Source organism: Cervus elaphus, chromosome 7 (assembly GCF_910594005.1).
Source record: "Cervus elaphus chromosome 7, mCerEla1.1, whole genome shotgun sequence".
Lineage (NCBI taxonomy): Eukaryota > Metazoa > Chordata > Mammalia > Artiodactyla > Cervidae > Cervus > Cervus elaphus.
The window spans coordinates 45,310,295-45,328,368 of NC_057821.1; the positions used below are offsets into that span (position 1 = coordinate 45,310,295).

The 18,074-nt window shown below is 48.4% G+C and overlaps 1 protein-coding gene across 3 annotated transcripts in view; it reads left to right on the forward strand.

The window, feature by feature from the left end:
* NEDD9 (neural precursor cell expressed, developmentally down-regulated 9) overlaps nt 1–16,929 on the forward strand; it is a 187,086-nt gene extending 170,157 nt beyond the window's left edge. For all 3 annotated transcript variants that reach the window (XM_043908549.1, XM_043908548.1, XM_043908550.1), the window contains 5 exons: nt 6,319–6,420; nt 7,338–7,439; nt 8,410–9,630; nt 11,580–11,669; nt 14,428–16,929. In XM_043908549.1, coding sequence (XP_043764484.1) covers nt 6,319–6,420; nt 7,338–7,439; nt 8,410–9,630; nt 11,580–11,669; nt 14,428–14,937 — 2,025 coding nt within the window. In that variant the 3' untranslated portion in view covers nt 14,938–16,929. The remainder of the gene's footprint in view (nt 1–6,318; nt 6,421–7,337; nt 7,440–8,409; nt 9,631–11,579; nt 11,670–14,427) is intronic.
* Nucleotides 16,930–18,074: the final 1,145 nt, after the last annotated feature.

Below are 18,074 nucleotides of genomic sequence, written 5' to 3' on the forward strand. Positions count from 1 at the left end.
GCTTTGAGATGTTCTTGCCCACCGTGATGACTCAAAACCTAGCTCCGGCCTGTACAAGGGTAGGTTCTCTTCCGGTTAATCCTTACTTTCCCACGCAGCCATTAAGGTCCCAACCCAAACTGGAGGATGGTTTTCATGGTTTCTACCTTGACGAGCCCTCAAGTCCCCTCACCCATAGAAGCTGAGAAAACACAGTGTGGGCTCTCATACCTATTTTAGGTCAGCAAATGCCCGGAAGAAAAGCAACCTCAGAATTCAGGGCTTCTCTCTGTGAATTTCTTCTCCATTTTCCTTTTCTTCATCTTCTTTTTAAAACCTATTTGGCTGCGTCAGATCTTAGTTGTGGCACACGAGAGCTTCACCACGTCACGTGGGACCTTTTCGCTGTGGCAGGCAGGCTCAGTGGCTCCACAGCATGTGGGATCTTACTTCCCTAACCAGGGCTCGAACCTGCCCCCCTGGCATTGCAAGGCAGATTCTCAACCACTAGGCCACGAGGGAAGTTCCCCCTTCTCCACTTTTCTATTTTGACCTGGTAATTCTTTACTATCTTTTAACTTTTGATACCCTCAAGAGGATTTTTCATATTATCTCCTCACTTTTTTAAAGCTGTCTTCATTAGGATGGTTGATCTGAATTACCTTCTGCCCAGTTTAAGTCCAAAAGTAAAATCTGCATAACCTAGGTAACGATTATGATAAAAATAGCTGAGGCTGACAGCTTTACGCTATGCCCGGTCCCCTGTGTACTTGATCTCATTTAATACTCCTAATAGCCTATAAGTATTATCATTTATATGCTCCTAATGAGGAGCAAGCTTCCCTGGTGGCTCAGGTGGTAAAGAATCTGCCTGCAAGGCAGGAGATGTGTGGGTTCGATCCCTGAGTCAGGAAGATCCCCTGGAGGAGGCAATGGCAACCCCCTCCAGTATTCTTGCCTGGGAAATCCCATGGACAGAGGAGCCCAGCGGGCTACAGTCCATGAGGTCACAAAAGAGTCAGACACGACTTAGCGACTAAACAACAGTGAGGGAGCAGCCTTAGAATGGACAAACACCATGGCCGTGTCCTCCTGGCTCCTAAGCGGTAGAACCAGGGTCCACACCCAGCTCTGCCTGCGTCCAGCCTACGTTCTCCATCACTCCCCTCATCAGACCTAATCCTTTCAATGAGCCAGAGACCCAGTGTGACCTTGGCCTTCGGTCCGAGGTTTCATGTGACACGGGCCTGTCCCCTGTGTTCAGAACTAGAGAAAGCATGACCCCTGGTCCTTTCTACTGTATCTTCTTTCTGATGTGAAGGCAAAAAGCAGAGTTTGTTTTCATTCCTTTTTGCAAAACTCCCCCATGTGTTTCTGGCCTGCAGCTAAGAATGCAGGTGTTTGGGTCACATGCAGGCCCTAGGCTGGGGAAAAGGAAACCAGCTAGTGGCCCTTCTTGGCTCCCATCCAGCTGTGGTTTGCACCAAAGAGTGCTGCAGGTGATAAAATCCTTCCACGGTTTCTGATTTCTCAGCTCTACCCAAGGCTCCCCCTGCTCTGCTGGCCACCCCGCTTGCACAGCACTGCCCTGGGTGGCTGATAAGCCACGCCCCTCCTCCCACGGGTGCCACTCATCCTAGAGCTGACCTAACTGGAAACCGACCTCATCATCTGTAATTCCCCTCTGCAGAGCCACACCACTTTGCTTAAGAAAAGGCCCGAGTTCTCCTTTACTGCCTTCTTTTTACCATATTCAGTCTATACCTTTATCCGAAATCTACTACATTCAAGGCACGGCGCTCAGCCCTGTCTCCATGCTCACAGTGAGAAGAAAAGAGATGAGATAGTCTGAAACAGTCAGTCCTCAAGGGATAAGCACTGTTAGAGATGTGGGTACACACACAGTCAGTTCCAAGGATGGAGATGTATCTGTCTGGGAAGGGTTTGTGGGAGAGGGGCACTCAGGTTGGCCCAAAAATTGAATCAAGTTTGCATAGGAGGAAAGAAAGTCGAGCATCTTGCACAAAGACACAGCATGAGAGGGAGCACAGAGGTGAGACACGCAGGGTGCCTGGGGAAAATGGAGTGCTTCCGTCTTGCCGAAGCACGGAACTGGTGAAGAGCTTTGGGGTTCTGCCCTCAGACTGAGGGGGCTGGGGGAGGAAGAAATACACAGATGAAAGTCAGGACCGGCACCTGGGGGCCAGAGACATGTGTCGTTGGCCAAGATGCTGTTTGAAATAGTTGAGCCAATTTTGAAAACCAGATATCACATGAAAACCCAGATTTCTGGCTTCTCGTGAAAATTGGAAAGATCCGGCAACACAGGGAGTATTTTTTTCAAGATGGCAGCTGGCTGGAGCCGAGGACTGGCTGCCACCTCTCAGAAGGGCAGGAATTCTGTGCCCCCAGCACAGGATCTCAGCGTGTCTCTCCCTTCCCCCGACCTGCTCAGCACACAGGCAGCTCCGCATCAGGCCTGGGCCCTGCTACAGGTGCAAACTCAGGCCAACGGAATGTAGAGACACGGGTGACAGACCCAGGGCTCCGTCCCGGCCCAGTGACTCTCACACCTGGCGGTTTTCAGTGTCCCCTAACCCTCCCTGCCACCCTAGACACAGACACCCCATCTTTCAAATCTCAGCATGCACGGGTCTCAAAATTAGGAAACATGGAAGTCTTAATAGCATCTCTAAAGAGCACATGCTGCCCAGAATCTGAGGCACAAAATGATGCGAACTAAAGTATGGGACGGGGTAAGCCCTGTGCATTTTCTTGCTTTTTCTACAAGCAGAATTAGTAGATTTCATTATATGTACGTTAATATACAATATTTTTCTCTTTCTGCCTTACTTCACTCTGTATAACAGGCTCTAGATTCATGCACCTCACCAGAACTGACTCAAATGCACTCCTTTTTATGGCTGAGTAATAGTCCATTGTATATATGTACCATAACTTCTTTATCCATTCATCTGTTGATGGACATCTAGGTTGGTTCCATGTCCTGACTATTATCAATGGTGCTGCAATGAACATTGGGGTACATGTGTCTTTTCCAATTATGGTCTTCTCAGAGTATATCCCCAGTAGTGAGATTGCTGGGTCATATGGTAAACAACACAACATGGAAAAGCAATTGTCTTCCAATAAATTTTTTAAAATCTGAAAAAAAAATTTAGTAGAGAGTTAAGATAACCCCAGTTCCCAAACTTTGATCCTCCCCTGCTGGGATCCAGCCTCAAAGATTTATTCAATGGACTGTCCCCTTTCCACATGTCTACAGTCTGCCCTTTCCTCCATAGCTCTTCTCAGAGATCCACCTTCAGACTCTTCCATTAGTTGACACGAATGATAAGTATACAAACATCCCAGGAAGGGTGGATTCCTTACCTGGGCAGAAAACCCTCTTCAGGAGAACCAGGAAAACAGTTTCAGGTGCAGCTGGTCACAGAGCCCCGGGAAGGCCACAATTTGCCCCCTCTTTGTGGCATCAGTCAGGAATTAAGAGGTCACTTTGGTAATTCCTAAGGCTAAGCCCTTGTAACTATAAATAAGTACGCAGAACGAAAGGAATGCAGGAAAGAAAAACAAACGGAGGGAGAAAGGAAATGAAAAGCCTGACCTGATTTCATTGAGAAAATTAGTTTTTAAGACACCCTTTGTGTGGAGCATCCGTGCCTTGCCTGCTGTGCAAACGCCCAGGAGATTTCGCCCCAAATGTACGTTCCCCTGAGCCAGACCTTGGTGTTGCTCGTAGGCTGGGGTTCAGTGATCCTGGGAGAGGAGAAAGGTTTTTGTGGACTTTGTCAAGCAGTAAGAAACTGGCCTTTTAAACCACAAAACTGGATACTTTGTAAGGTACAGAACAGTCAGCACTTTGCTCTGGGGAGAGAACACGCAATTGGCATGAAAGTGACCAAGCAGTGGGGCGAGGAGGAGACGGTCCAGAAGGCAAGGCGTCCAGCTCTCCGTCCTCCCAGGCGGCACAGGGGACCTCACGCTGTGCCCCGCCCGCGTCTGACTAGATGCACGGCCGGGTCCCCTCTTCTTGCCATTTGTGGACCCGTGTGTGTTGGATGGTCACGTCCAGGGAGGCTGTATTTTGTCGGCTTTCCCCCCCTGTGGTTTTCACCATCTGTTTCTTTTAATGCATAAACAAGGAAAATGACTGGTTTGGAATGCAAAGTTTAAAAAAAAAAAAAAAAAGATAACCACAGGCATCCTCTAAATGAGAAAGAGGGAGCACGCAGGAGTTCGGTGACATTTGTCAGGAAGTGAGGTGTTGAATACTGGGGAGCTTGGATGCCCTCTGCCAGGGACCATCGGCACAGGCAAGGCAGAGCCTCACCGGGACCCGCCTTCCTGAGACCGCGCCTCCTGTTTACATGTACCAAGGGCTATTTTCAGATACCAGCACCACCCCATCTATCTCCCAGCCCCCCTCCCTTTTTCAAACTAAAGATGAAGCCCTGCGGCTGGCCTTCAGCATAACCAGCCTTGATTTTCCATTAGCGTTATTACTAACTTGGCAGCCTTGGATAGAATCCACTCTTAGAAGCTTGTAGACGAACAAAAGCAGGGTTGTGAGTAGGTTCTATTAGAGAGCCAAAACAGAGAGCTATAAATAGAGGAGCTGATGAGATAGAGGAAGAGAAGGTACTTCATGTCCCTCCTGGACAATAGTGAGTGAAGAAAAAAATAAATCATCTAAGGGCATGGGGAACACAGTGTATCTTTTCTGAGGGACCAGCATCCTGCTTTAAAAAGCAGGACTTGCCCTGCACCATACAGTAGCCACTTTGTGAAGTGGTTCTGTATGCTCTGTGCCAACAAACCTTAAAGCAAGACTCCTTTTTTAAACCCGAGGCAGTGGAGAGGTGGGCTGGGCTGGTGGCTGCATACTAATCTCTTTTACCTTCCTTGCGAGACATAATCAGCTACAAGCACCAGGGATTTAAAAAGCAAATTGAACCCAGGCATTTAGAGCCCCCAGGGAGAAGGGCACTGGCGCTTTTGGCTGAGTTCCACCCATTTCGGGGTAAGACGGATGTGAGCATTTTTTGCATACTTTCGTAGGCAGCCTGACGCCAGAGTTTTCACATTAGAGAAAGGATAAAAGATGATGGTTTCTCAGGGAACAACCAGCTCTTCCTAATCTGCGATGTCTGGTCTCACAAATGTCAAGGACAATTACTGAGCTGGGTGCTGTTAGCATGTCCCCCCACAGGGGTGAGGCAGACACAAGACCCTGGTCATTTAGAAGCTCTGGGGGGGATTAAATATATTTTCAAAGGAGATTAAGTTCCAGTCATTTCTCTACCCGTGCTTAGGACACAGTGGGGCGTGTAGATATGAAAATACGAGCCTGGCGGGTGAGGTTTGTTTCATTGACATTAGTTCCAGATGCTGGGCTGCGATGAGTGTGTCTGACATCTGACATCACTTGATCGTGGGCACCGTCTGGATGTTTGCTTCCCTGGTGGAAATGGGAAAATGACTAGACCTGAGCTCTCTTCCTGGTCGGCTCCAGGACTCAGTATTTCATGCATTTCATTCGTTAGCATGAAAACTCCTGGAGGCATCTCAGGCAGCTGAGCTGTGTGAGCTTTAGCTTCATAAGCCTATGGAATTCATGGCCTATGGAATTTTAGTTATAATCATAATCAGGTCAGATGAAGAGGCTTCCTGGGGAAGGTATGAGAGGAATTTTAAGTGGTTCAACTCTATTTACACTATTCACTTTACAAATGGTTTCAGAGCCCTTTTTTCTTTTTCATTATGCTGTGCTCCAGAGGGTTGATCTAGGACTTTCATGATTTAAACACAATTCTCCCTTCAAGTGGGATTTTCAGATGGCTCCGTGGGCAGAGAATCCGCCTGCAATGCAAGAGATGCAGGTTCGATTCCTGGGTCAGGAAAATCCCCTGGAGGAGGAAATGGAAACCGACTCCAGTATTCTTGCCAGGAGAATCCCATGGACAGAGGACTCTAGTGGGCTACAGTCCAGGGGGGTCCCAAAGAGCCAGCCACAACTGAAGCGAATGAACACACTCCCTTCAAGTACCTTTTGGGAATCGGGACTTGGTCTGACCAGCTTTGAGGTGATTTTGTTACCATGGGGAAGGCAGAGAGATTTCAGGGACTGGTTCTTCACTGCGATTCAAGAGGGATTTGAAAGTTGACTGACTTGGTGTCTCCTTGCCTCCTTCTTTTGGTCTCTTCCCTTTCTTTTGTTTTCCTAGTGGGGGAGCGATGGGGGCGGAGTGTCTGATTACGAGGCTTCCAGGTGCCCTCAGGACTCGGCTTGGAAGTTTACTCGTGTCTTCCCATCCACAGGTGATCACGCCGGTGAGGACAAGCCACGGCTATGTGTACGAGTACCCGACCAGATACCAAAAGGACGTCTACGATGTCCCTCCTTTCCAGACGGCTCACGGGGTGCGTACCAAGCACATGGTCGTCACCAGGGAGAGGGGCACCTCGGGCAGCTCTGCTTCTGGGCTCCAGAGGAAGGGGAAGTTCACAAAAATCTGCACATTTCATGTGAAGCTTTATTTAAGTTGTCTATCCAGGGGCCAGTATTACTTGTTTTCTGGATTTGCTTTTTTAAGGAATCCGAGGCTTGGATCACACGAAGCTTTTGTTGCTTATCCTTTTCTCAGGGAGTGTAAAGTTTTAACTACACTTTAAAGTACAGACAGTGTTGGGAATTCCCTGGAGATCCAAAGGTTAGGGGGCACAGGTTGGATCCCTGCTCAGGGAACCAAGATCCCCTCATGCTGTGCGGTGCAGCCACAAACCATTAAATTCATTTAAAAAATAATAAAGTACACACAGTGCAGATTTTTTTTTTCACCTAAGATCATTTTTATATTCATTCTAAGTCAAAGAACCCAAAATTCAAAAATTCCATCAATTTTTATTACATAGAATTCAGCCAAAGGGCAAGGGACTATATAACCTGGTAAACAAATCCATCATTAAAAATTTGGTACATAGCAAAATAACAAGTAGGACTTTCTCGGTGGCTCAGTGGTAAAGAAACTGCCTGCCAGTGCAGGAGACATGGGTTCGATCCCTGGTCCTGGAAGATCCCACATGCCACGCAGCAACTCAGCCCCCGAGCCACAATGACTGAGCCTGTGCTCTAGAGCCGGGGCTCTGCAACCGGAAAAGCCCCCAAAACGAGAAGCCCCCGCACCGCAGCTAGAGAGCAGCCTCCTCGAGCCATCACTAGAGAAAAGCCCGCACAGCAAGAAAGACTCAGCACGGCCAAAAATAGATGTGTAAATTTAAAATAAATAAATAAAATGACAAGTGTTTCCACGCCGGGTAACTTGGGTGTTTCTCCCCAGGTGTACGACATCCCGCCGTCCTCTGTGAAGGGCCCCATGTTTTCTGTCCCAGTGGGAGAAATAAAGCCTCAAGGAGTCTATGACATCCCTCCTAGCAAAGGGGTAAGTGAGGTACTGCAGAAGCTGCCAAAAGCGCGTGCACGTGTGTGTGTGTGTGTGTGTGCATGCGCGTGCGCGCAGGTGTGTGAGATAATCCAAAGAGGAAAAACTTGTCTTTGTGAGCAAGGATAAGGAGGGAAGGGGAGCCAGGGGGGAAGAAGAGACAACAAAGACGACTGTAGGGATTCCATATTCAACCCCCCTCCCCGTAACAAAATGGGGCCGTCAATAAGGTGAGCCAGTAAGAAGGAAAAACAATCAATTCTGTTTGGCCAGCAACTCATACATGTCCTATGGTGGTCGTGTAGTCGCCCAGTCGTGTCTGACTCTGTGACCCCTGGACTGTGGCCCACCAGGCTCCTCTGTCCATGGGATTCTCCAGGCAGGAATACTAGAGTGGGTTGCCATGCCCTCCTCCAGGGGATCTTCCCGCCCCAGGGACTGAACCCAGGTCTCCAGCACCACAGGCAGAGTCTTTACTGACTGAGCGAGGAGGGAAGCCCGTATGTCACATGGCTCATGTTTATGCAGGATGTCACAGCTGAATCAGGCTGTGTATACCAAACGGGTTTGGAGTCACTCTGGGCTACACCGGCACAGGAAGTACCGTCATCCAGATTCCACTAAGAGGGACTTGCCTCTCAGAACTTTTCAGCAGCTGATTGAGCATCACCCCACTGGCAGGTCCCCGGGGAGACCTCTGGTCTCCTGACACCTGGGCCAGGAACCCCGAAAGCAGCTCAGGCAGGAGGGTCCACACACAGGGCAGCGGGGAGTCCAGGGGCGGGCGCCCTCGACAGAGGGTGGGGGCGAGCGCCCGGCGCAGCCTCGGGAGACAGCTGATGCGTGGAGGAGAGGGGAGGGGGCGGCACCCGGGAGGACCGCTGGCCTGTGGGGACGCCCCGCGCGGTTTCTGCACCCCTGCTTAAACCCGCTCAGCAGATAACAGTGTCCTTGTCCACTTGCTTCCCAGGGATATTCCACTCCACCCTCCGGCTACAGAGACGAGGCCGGGCTCCGGGAGAAAGAGTACGACTTCCCGCCTCCGCTGAGACAAGCGGGCAGGCCCGAGGGCGTCTATGACATCCCCCCGACGGGCACCAAGCCCCTGGGGAAGGACCTGCACCCTAAGTACAACGGCGACGCCCCCGGAGCTGCCGAGCTGGCCCCGCGGAGACACGGGGGCGCGTCCCTGACCCAGCCAGCCCCCCAGCCGGCCCCACCCGTGGGCTCCCAGAACAACGATGCCTACGACATCCCCCGGGGCGTCCAGTTTCTGGATGCGCCAGCAGAGACCAGCGAGAAGGCCAGCCCGGAAGAGAGGGACGGGGTGTACGACGTGCCGCTGCACCAGCCGCCGGAAGCCAAGGGCCCCGCGGACGTGGTGGACGGCATCAACCGGCTGTCCTTCTCCAGCACGGGCAGCACGCGGAGCACCATGTCCACGTCCTCCACCACCTCCAAGGAGTCCTCGCTGTCCACCTCCCCGGCGCAGGACAGGAGGCTCCTGCTGGACCCTGACGCAGCCCTCGAGCGCCTGCTCCGGCTGCAGCAAGCCCTGGACGGGGCCGTCTCCAGCCTGATGGCGCTGGTCACCACGGACTGGCGGAGCTACGGCTACATGGAGCGGCACGTCAACGGGGTCCGCGCCGCCGCGGACAGGGTGGAGCTGGCCCTCAGGGACTACCTGCACTTCGCGCAGGGCGCCGCGGCCAACGCCGCCTGCCTCCCCGAGCTTGTCCTCCACCACAAGGTGAAGCGCGAGCTCCAGCGGCTGGAGGACTCCCACCAGATCCTGGGCCAGACCAGCCACGAGCTGAGCGAGTGCGGCTGGTCCCTGAACGTCCTGGCCGTCCACAAGCCCCACAACAAGTGGGACAGCCTGGACCGCTTCGTGATGGTGGCCAAGACCGTGCCGGACGACGCCAAGCAGCTCACCACGACCATCAGCACCAACGCCGAGGCCCTCTTCAGAGCCGGCCCCGGGAAGGGCGGGCCGGAGAGCATCACGAACTCCACCGAGTACACGCCCGCCGGCTCCCCGGGCCAGCTGCTGCCCCCCGGGGACCACAAGGCCCCCGCCCTCAACAAGCCACTGCCCCCCAGCCTGGGCAAGGAGCAGCCCCCCGACTGTAGCAGCAGCGATGGTTCGGAAAGGAGCTGGATGGATGACTATGATTACGTCCACCTGCAGGTAAAGACGCCAGACTCCTAAGGCTCCGCATTCACATGCGGGGGCCTGGGGCTCACACCTGTAAGATGCAGACTAGACCGCGGCAGTGGAGACCACGATTAAAGGTTCAGGAACACGGTTAGTGGTTCACAAGCTGGAGGCAGTGTCCAACAGGAAGAACGCAGGTCAGAGAGTCCAGAGTCCTCTAGACTTTTCCAGGACACTGACTGTGTCACCAACTTATGTAACCTCACCTGACTTCCTCATTTGCAAAGTGAATGAAGCACAGCCTTGAATTAGATCTGATTGATATGTCTCAGGCAAGCATATCCCCCCCACCACCACCATAGGATAGTGCTAAGTCGCTTCAGTTGTGTCCAACTCTCTGCTACCCCATGGACTATCACCCACCAGCCTCTCCAGGCAAGAATGCTGCAGTGGGTTGCCATGTGCTCCTCCAGGGGATCTTCCCAAACCAGAGATCGAACCCAAGTCTTCTGTGGCTCCTGCGTGGAAGGCAGATTCTTTACCGCTGAGCCACCAGGGAAGCCCCAAGTAGGACAGTGGGCCCTCAAATAGGCCAGCTCCACTTGTATTCACATTTCATGATACGGTTCTGTAGGGTATTTAATTTGAAGAAAAAAATATAAGTAGGAGGAGGGGTGTGCCTCACTGTTTTAAAAAAAAAAAGGATTTGAAAACCTCTGCACTAGAGAATTTTCTAAGTTTCCTTCAGCTCTGTACTCTGTGTGTGTGTGTGTGTGTAATTACTCACAGAGAAAGTTAACCCCACCATAGTCTTACTTTGAAGACCATGGGCATTTGCCAATTGATCTAGAAGTTAACCTGCATGTGGGAAATCAGGCCATCACAGCCTGCCTCCTACAAGTGACAGTTCTACCAGATTGACCCGGGATCATGACAGCTTGCCGTTTCCCTTTGGGGGATTAAAACGTTCTACAAGATCCGTTATTTAGAATTTGGCTTACTATCTCATTTTACCATTCTTTTCATTTGACTGACAGCCATGGATTGTCTCGAGGATTACTGAAAACAGCTCCGTTGTGGGTGCACTTAGAAAATTCTCTAGTGCAACTGGGGGCGGAGGGAGCAGAGCCACGCCTTGTGCGGAAGAGCAGTGTGGGGAGAGAGTAGATGGAGGCATTAAACATCTCCCCGGGGACGTCCCTGGGAGTCCCAGGGGTTAAGTCCTCTGCACTTCCAATGCAGAGGGCACGGCTCCAGTCTCTGGTCAGGGAATTAAGATCCCACATGCCACGTGGCTGAGCCAAATGACAACAAACAAAAGCCATTTACCCAGCTGGTTGACCAACTCTGTGTTTTGGAAAATAGTGATTTGCTATAGAATTGCAGATAACTTAAAGAGACTAGAAATGTAATGTGGCCCACATTTAGACCTGCAGGGGCTTCCCTGGTGGCTGAGAAGGTAAAGACTCTGCCTGCAATGAGGGAGACCTGGGTTCTACCCCTGGGTGGGGAGGATCCCCTGGAGAATCGAATGGCCACCCACTCCAGTATTCTTGCCTGCAGAATCCCATGGACAGAGGAGCCTGGTGGGGTACAGTCCATAGGGTCACAGAGAGTCGGACACCACTGAAGCAGCTGAGCAGGAGGTTTATGGGTTTGCAGATAATCTGTTAGAAAAGAACCCTGAGAAAAAGTACTGCTTAAGGAGGTTTGGGGGCGTGGAGGTCATGGATAGTCCTACAGAAATGGTAAAGTGGAGTGGAGAGCATGGCACCCCATATGGAAATAGATCTTAGTTTTCACTTCCGATTTACACAGTGACTCTGGAAGTTCAGCTGAGAACTGGGGTTCACAGGACCTAACTGGGCATGCAGGAAGTTTCCAAAGCAATGGAAGAGTATTTACATGTTTGTCAATGAAGCTGTTAGCATAAGTGAATCATAGTGGTGATGTAATGTTTTCTTTATGTTGAAAAATAAAAGGGGAAGGAGGAGTTCGAGAGGCAACAGAAAGAGCTCTTGGAAAAAGAAAATATCATCAAACAGAATAAGATGCAGCTGGAACATCATCAGGTACATTCAATCAGAACAAAAACCATTTAGTGTTGAAAAGACTTCCCATTTAATAAGAAAGGTATGACTTCAAAAGATCGTGATTTTGATCCTTCCAGTACACTTTGGCATCAGTAGGGTAAAAGAACAAAGAAAAAGTTTATGGCCTTGGTAATCCAGCTGGGTGTACCTGGACTCTGTTCAAATAGCAGCTTTCCAGGCTAAGCCTGTACATCTAACACACTAGGACTGTTTGGGTTAAGGCAGTTGGTCTCAAGGAGCAAGACCCATTCAAACTGGCCCAAGCAAACGGGTTTTATAGTAAAGCCATAATGGGAGAATTCAAGAACAGAAAATGAAGGTACAGCCACATCTGAAAGAACTAGGACTGTCCATTCCCTCTCCTTTCTCTATTTCCTTTGCTTCTTTTTAAATTGACTTCCTTTGTCTCTGTTTTCTGGCAGTTTCCTCTGCTTCTCTACTCATTTGACTTCCCTGGGACTTTTACAGAACCCATAAATGGCCACTCAAAGTCTTTTCTGTAGATAGGTTTTCATCTTGGCTTCCTAAGCTAACAGCTCCTTCTCTGGTTTATAAAATTCCCCAAAAAAAGAGAGTCTGAGCCATATCTATCTCTGTCTGTCTCCTTTTCTCCCCTCTCCCCCTGTCTCTCCAACACAAGCCTGTGGCTTGGCTATTCTTGGTCCAGTTTAAGGGTTGGAGGGTGGGATTCAAAATATATCCAAGTCCATTTACTAAGGGCTTTGGGCAAGGCAGTTTCATTCAAAAGTTGGGCGTGAGTGGGGCAAATAATAATGGGTATTGCTAATGTAAGGGCATAAAAATAGCGAGAAATGGATTGAGGATTTCTAGGCCTTTTAAGATGAACTGAAATGGTGTGCAGTGACATGAACAGCACACAGAACTCAGGAAACCAGAGTTCCAATCTGTGCTTTCTCACCAACCAACTCCGTGACCTTGGGCAAGTCACTTAACCTCCCCAAACATCAATTATTTCTCTAGAAAATGAGAAAATCCCTCTCCCCTCCATCTAATGAGATGATATATTTATGAACATACTTGGAAAAGCATAAGCTAACTATGCTGAAGAATCACCCTGTTTATATTTGCTTTGGCATTTGGCCAAGTTTAGACTGCAGGGCTTTAGGGGACTTGTTGGAATCATAGTAATTCCTAAGAAGAAAACAGAGTCTAAGGAAACTAAGAGTCTAAGTGCATTTCTCAAGGGAGAAGCTGGGTGAGGTTAACCCTGCTCAGACTCAACCCTATCTGAGGGCAGAAGACTGACTGACTCCTAAACTCCAGTGATGGATAGTCCTTGCCTGCCAAAGAGAGTCTCTCCTGACATTTGGTGCAATAGCCGGAAATTATTGCGATTTAGATAACACACCATCTAGGGGCCATGAGAGAAGGGAGAAAGCTAACACTGAGTCTGACCCGGGGTGAGGTCCCTCCCTTTAGACAGCGTTGAGGGTCCAGGTGATATGATGAGCCCAATCAGTGTTCAGATCCCTTTAGAGAAGATCTCTTCCACAGTGCATGTGTATTTACATGCATTTGTTGTTTTCTTGTTTAGTCGCTAAGTCATGTGCTACTCTTTGTGATGCCATGGACTGTAGCCCACCAGGCTCCTCTGTCCATGGGATTCTCCAGGCAAGAATACTGGAGTGGGTTGCCATTTCCTTCTCCAGCAGATCTTCCTGACCCAGGGATCGAACTCAAGTCTCCTGCATTGGCAGGTAGATTCTTTACCACTGAGTCACCTGGGAAGCCCCATTTATATGCATTAGGCGTCCCTATGTTGCTGGATAATGACATTTATAAATCTGGTCAGAAAGAGTAGGAGAAATAGAAAAGGGTTATAGATTATCTTTTATGTAAGTGGACAAAGTCCACTTTTATGTAAGGGACAAAGTCAAGGCTTTCTTCTACAAGGAGCAAACATCAGTGGCTGACTTGACCAAGAGATCTCTACATTTGCTTTTCCCTGGCCACCACTCAATGTTTAATAAACATTTACCTAGAGCCTACATAATACCAAACACTATTCTAAACACTTTGCAAATATCAACTCATTTAACCTTTGTAAAGACGTAGGTAACTGTTGTTATTCAACTGCTCGGTCACGTCTGTCTCTTTGCAACTCCATGGACTACAGCACGCCAGGCTTCCTTGTCCTTCACTATCTCCCGGAGTTTGTTCTAACTTATGTCCATTGAGTCAGTGAGGCCATCCCACCATCTTATCAGGGTGTATATCTCAGTGGTAGAGCATTTGACTGCAACCATCTCATCATCTGTTGCCCCCTTCTCCTCCTGCGTTCAATCTTTCCCAGCATCAGGGTCTTTTCAAGTGAGTTGGCTCTTGGCATCAGGTAGACAAAGTATTGGAGCTTCCGCTTCAGCATCAGTCTTTCCAATGAATATTCAGGGTTGATTTCCTTCAGGATTGACTGGTTTGATCTCTTTGCTGTCCAAGGGAGCTGGGTTGAAACCCTACCCTGCTTTCCAGCCTGAGGACAGAAGAGACCAATGGTGTCCAGTCGCGGAAGTCAGAGCCAGAGGATTCCTTAGGCATCCTCTTTCTGAACCTCTGCATTTTACAACTCAGGAAAGCCAGGCCACCCGACAAGGCCTGGCATCTAAAAAGCACCTGTCATGGACATCCCTGCCTTAGAGCGGCAAGCCCCTGGTTAGTTTCCACTTCGGCAGACACCGCCTCATCCTTAACCAACTCGGGCTTTTTTCCTCCCCTGCAGCTGAGTCAGTTCCAGCTGCTGGAACAGGAAATCACGAAGCCCGTGGAGAACGACATCTCCAAGTGGAAGCCGTCCCAGAGCCTCCCGACCACCAGCAGCGGCGTGAGCACTCAGGACCGGCAGCTCCTGTGCTTCTACTATGACCAGTGCGAGACCCATTACATCTCCCTGCTCAACGCCATCGACGCGCTCTTCAGCTGCCTCAGCTCGGCGCAGCCTCCCAGGATCTTCGTGGCCCACAGCAAGTTTGTCATCCTCAGCGCCCACAAACTGGTGTTCATCGGAGACACGCTGACCCGGCAGGTGGCCGCCCAGGACGTTCGCAACAAAGTGATGAACGCCAGCAACCAGCTCTGCGAGCAGCTCAAGACTATAGTTTTGGCCACCAAGACGGCCGCGCTCCACTACCCCAGCACCCCCGCCCTGCAGGAGATGGTCCACCAGGTGACCGACCTGTCCAGGAACGCACAGCTCTTCAAGCGCTCTCTGCTGGAGATGGCCACGTTCTGAGCGGAGAAGCGGGAGAGGGAGCACTGCCTTGGGGTACTGAGGGAAACTGGAAAATACTCTCTGGTTTTTGTAAATCTTGTCTATTTTTGTAGATATTTTTGTATAAAAGTGAGAGACTTTAACATTTGAGGGGTTAGATGGCATTCAGAAATTCAGGGAACTCCAGGGGGCAGGTGGCTTTTTTCCCCCGTGTGGTTCTTATGTACACACGTCAGCACCTGAGACACAAACTGTACAGAATCTTGTCCACGTGTGTGTGACTACCTGTTCATGTTCGTTAGTAGATGTTTGTCTGATACATTCCATTAAGAATCATGAGTTAAGAAGCACCTTAGGAAGCACCTCCCAATGCTGCATTTTCTTTTTAGAAAAGACCTACCAGCTGGTTGTAATATTGGTCTACACATACTCATGATTGTTCTGAGCCTGTTGCTCCCAAGTCTGAGACACATAGCGATGTATTTGCAAGTGTTCACCTTCCATAAGGAGGCGGGTTAACACCTTGTTTTCCTTTTTGAAAGCCCTTCCAAAATTGGCCGTCTCGGGCATGCTATTGCAAGATGCCTCACTTCTGGTTGGGAAAAAAACCCTCTTAGAAAGTTTCAGAAAGTATTGATATATCTTAACCCAAACTCTGACACATTAAGTGCCAGAGGAGAGACACGTGTATTTTGAGGCTGTATCCCGATTAGGGCTGGGTGGTTTCAACATAGAGGGGATGCTGTCCCAATAAAAGGAGACCACGTGTTCCCCAAAGGTTTTCTTTGATGGCTCCACCAGGTGGCATGTGGGATCTTAGACCAGACCAGGGGTGGAACCCATGCCCCACGGAACTCCCCCATTGGAAGTTCAGAGTCTTTAACCACTGGGACACCCAGGAAGTCCATCCCCAGGACTTTTTGATCATCAGCATTTATGAATGATTGGGCCATGAGATTTTCCCAAGGATGTTTTCAGATTGGCAAAAAAAAGCATATTGTTTGCAGCAGGAATTCCTAAAGACACATCGGACTATGGGCATCCACAAAAGGAAGACGGTTCCACCTGAGTTGTAAGCAGAGGCCTTTCTGACTCATTATACTCTTAGGTGCTGCTATCCCTGGTTCCTGAGGGAAGCTGGCCAGTTCCTCAATCACCTAAACGCTAGAGCCGCCAGGCCACATCTTACTCTTAAGAGAAGTTGTGGCTTGATCCTCTACGCTCCCTAAAACGTGCACATGCAGACCCAGTGCTGAGAGCAGCTGTCTGGAGCCATCTAGGCTTTACAGCACTGCCTGGCCAATGACCCCGTGTACACAGCCCGTTCTGTCCCCCAGCTCAGCACAGCATCCATTCCACAGTCTTTCCTCCGCTACATGCTGGGGTCGGCACAGCACGAACACATCACAAGCCGTCGGATTCATCACGGGACAGATGAAACCCTTCCTACCCAATGGGTAAATGCATTCACATATCATCAAGTCAAGAAGCAAGTTATTTATGGCTTATCAGTCCAGTTTTTATTTAATGATCCCATTCCAGTCAATTGGAAAATGTTTGATTTGCAATATATGCCTTGACTTAATTAAGCTTGCTTGTTTTAGACGACCAAATTATCGGAACAGGAAAGGATTTAGGAGAGAAGGATACATGATCTAAGTGGGATTAAAGAAAAAAATAAAAATCAGTGAAACTTACCCAGAAGGTGCTTTTCAGAACAACCACTGTTGTAGTTCTCAACGTTCTATTCTGCCAAAAGAAGTTGGGATTGCTGGAGGACAAGCAAGTGTGTGTGGAGGAAGGGGGTTGCTGAAAATCAACAATGAGTTTGAAAAAGTGTCCTTGTAGATTTCATTGTATAATGTGTATTTCGTAGGAGATGACTTGTTCTAAGCTAAGAGGTGACATTTCATGTTTTCAAAACCAAAATGTTCAATCTGTATTAATCTCTTTCCCATACTATATGTAGAGGCTATTTTTACATCATTAAAATTTTAGATGTCTGTTTTCATAGGCGTTGGGTTTTCTTTTTCTGTTTTTCTTTGTCACACAGTTAAATGTTAGCTTATTTTGGCACTCCTAACATAGAAAGTTAAATTATCGTGAGTTTATTAATACTATAGATCTGGATTTTTGAGTAAAATTGTGAGCTGTTTTTTCATTTTGTGTCACTTCGGGGTGTATTGCATTTGAAGAAAATTGTGGAATTTGTGAGCATTACCAAACCCAAATATCTGGAAAAAGGCTTCTCTTCACCAGGAAGCCTGAATATTTAAATGGTAGGTGGGATGGTATCTGCTGTCATAATGTGAATGTTACTATTCATGTCATTTTAGAATCAAAGAGAATTGCTCAATGCATTCTTGAATAGACATCAAGAATATTTAAAAGAAAATATATTTGATGAAAATAGATTCATAACCACATAAATTATCTGTAATGCTTGGCCCATTTTCATTCTGCTATCCTACTGAGAGTTATAGATAAATTATTTGAATATACCTTGAATGTACTCTTTTCCCACATCTATAAACATTTCCAAGGAAAGTGTCAAGGCACTTACTGGGAAATGGAAAGTCTTCTGGAAAAAAAAAAAATGGTGCTGGAAAAACTAGATCTCTCCCTGGAAAAAGCGGAATATTTACCTTACACTCTACACAGAAATTAACTCAAATGCTCAAATGGATAATAGACCTAAACATGAAGATTTAATACTTATAGAAGAAAGTGACAGGAGAAAAATCTCCTGTGATCTTGGGTAGACAAGAGTTCTTTAGATAAAACCAAAAACATAAATCATAAAAAGTTGATAAATTGGACTTCATCACAATTTAAAACTTTTCTAAGAGAACCATTAAGAAACCAAAAGGTCAAATCACACACTGGAACAAAATATTTGTACCACATACCTCAGCCAAAGATATGTATTAGAATAAGGATACAGATAACTAAGTTTTTTAACTGGGCAAAAATTTTTAATGGAAATCTCACAAAAGAAGGCATGTGAGGGACTTGCCTGGCGGTCCAGTGATTAGCACACCAAGCTTCCTCTGTAGGGGGTGTAGGTTCAATCCCTGATTAGGAAGTAAGATCTCCCAAGCCAAGTAGCTAGCAAAAAAAAAAAAAAAAAGACATGAATATACAATAAAGTAAGTGAA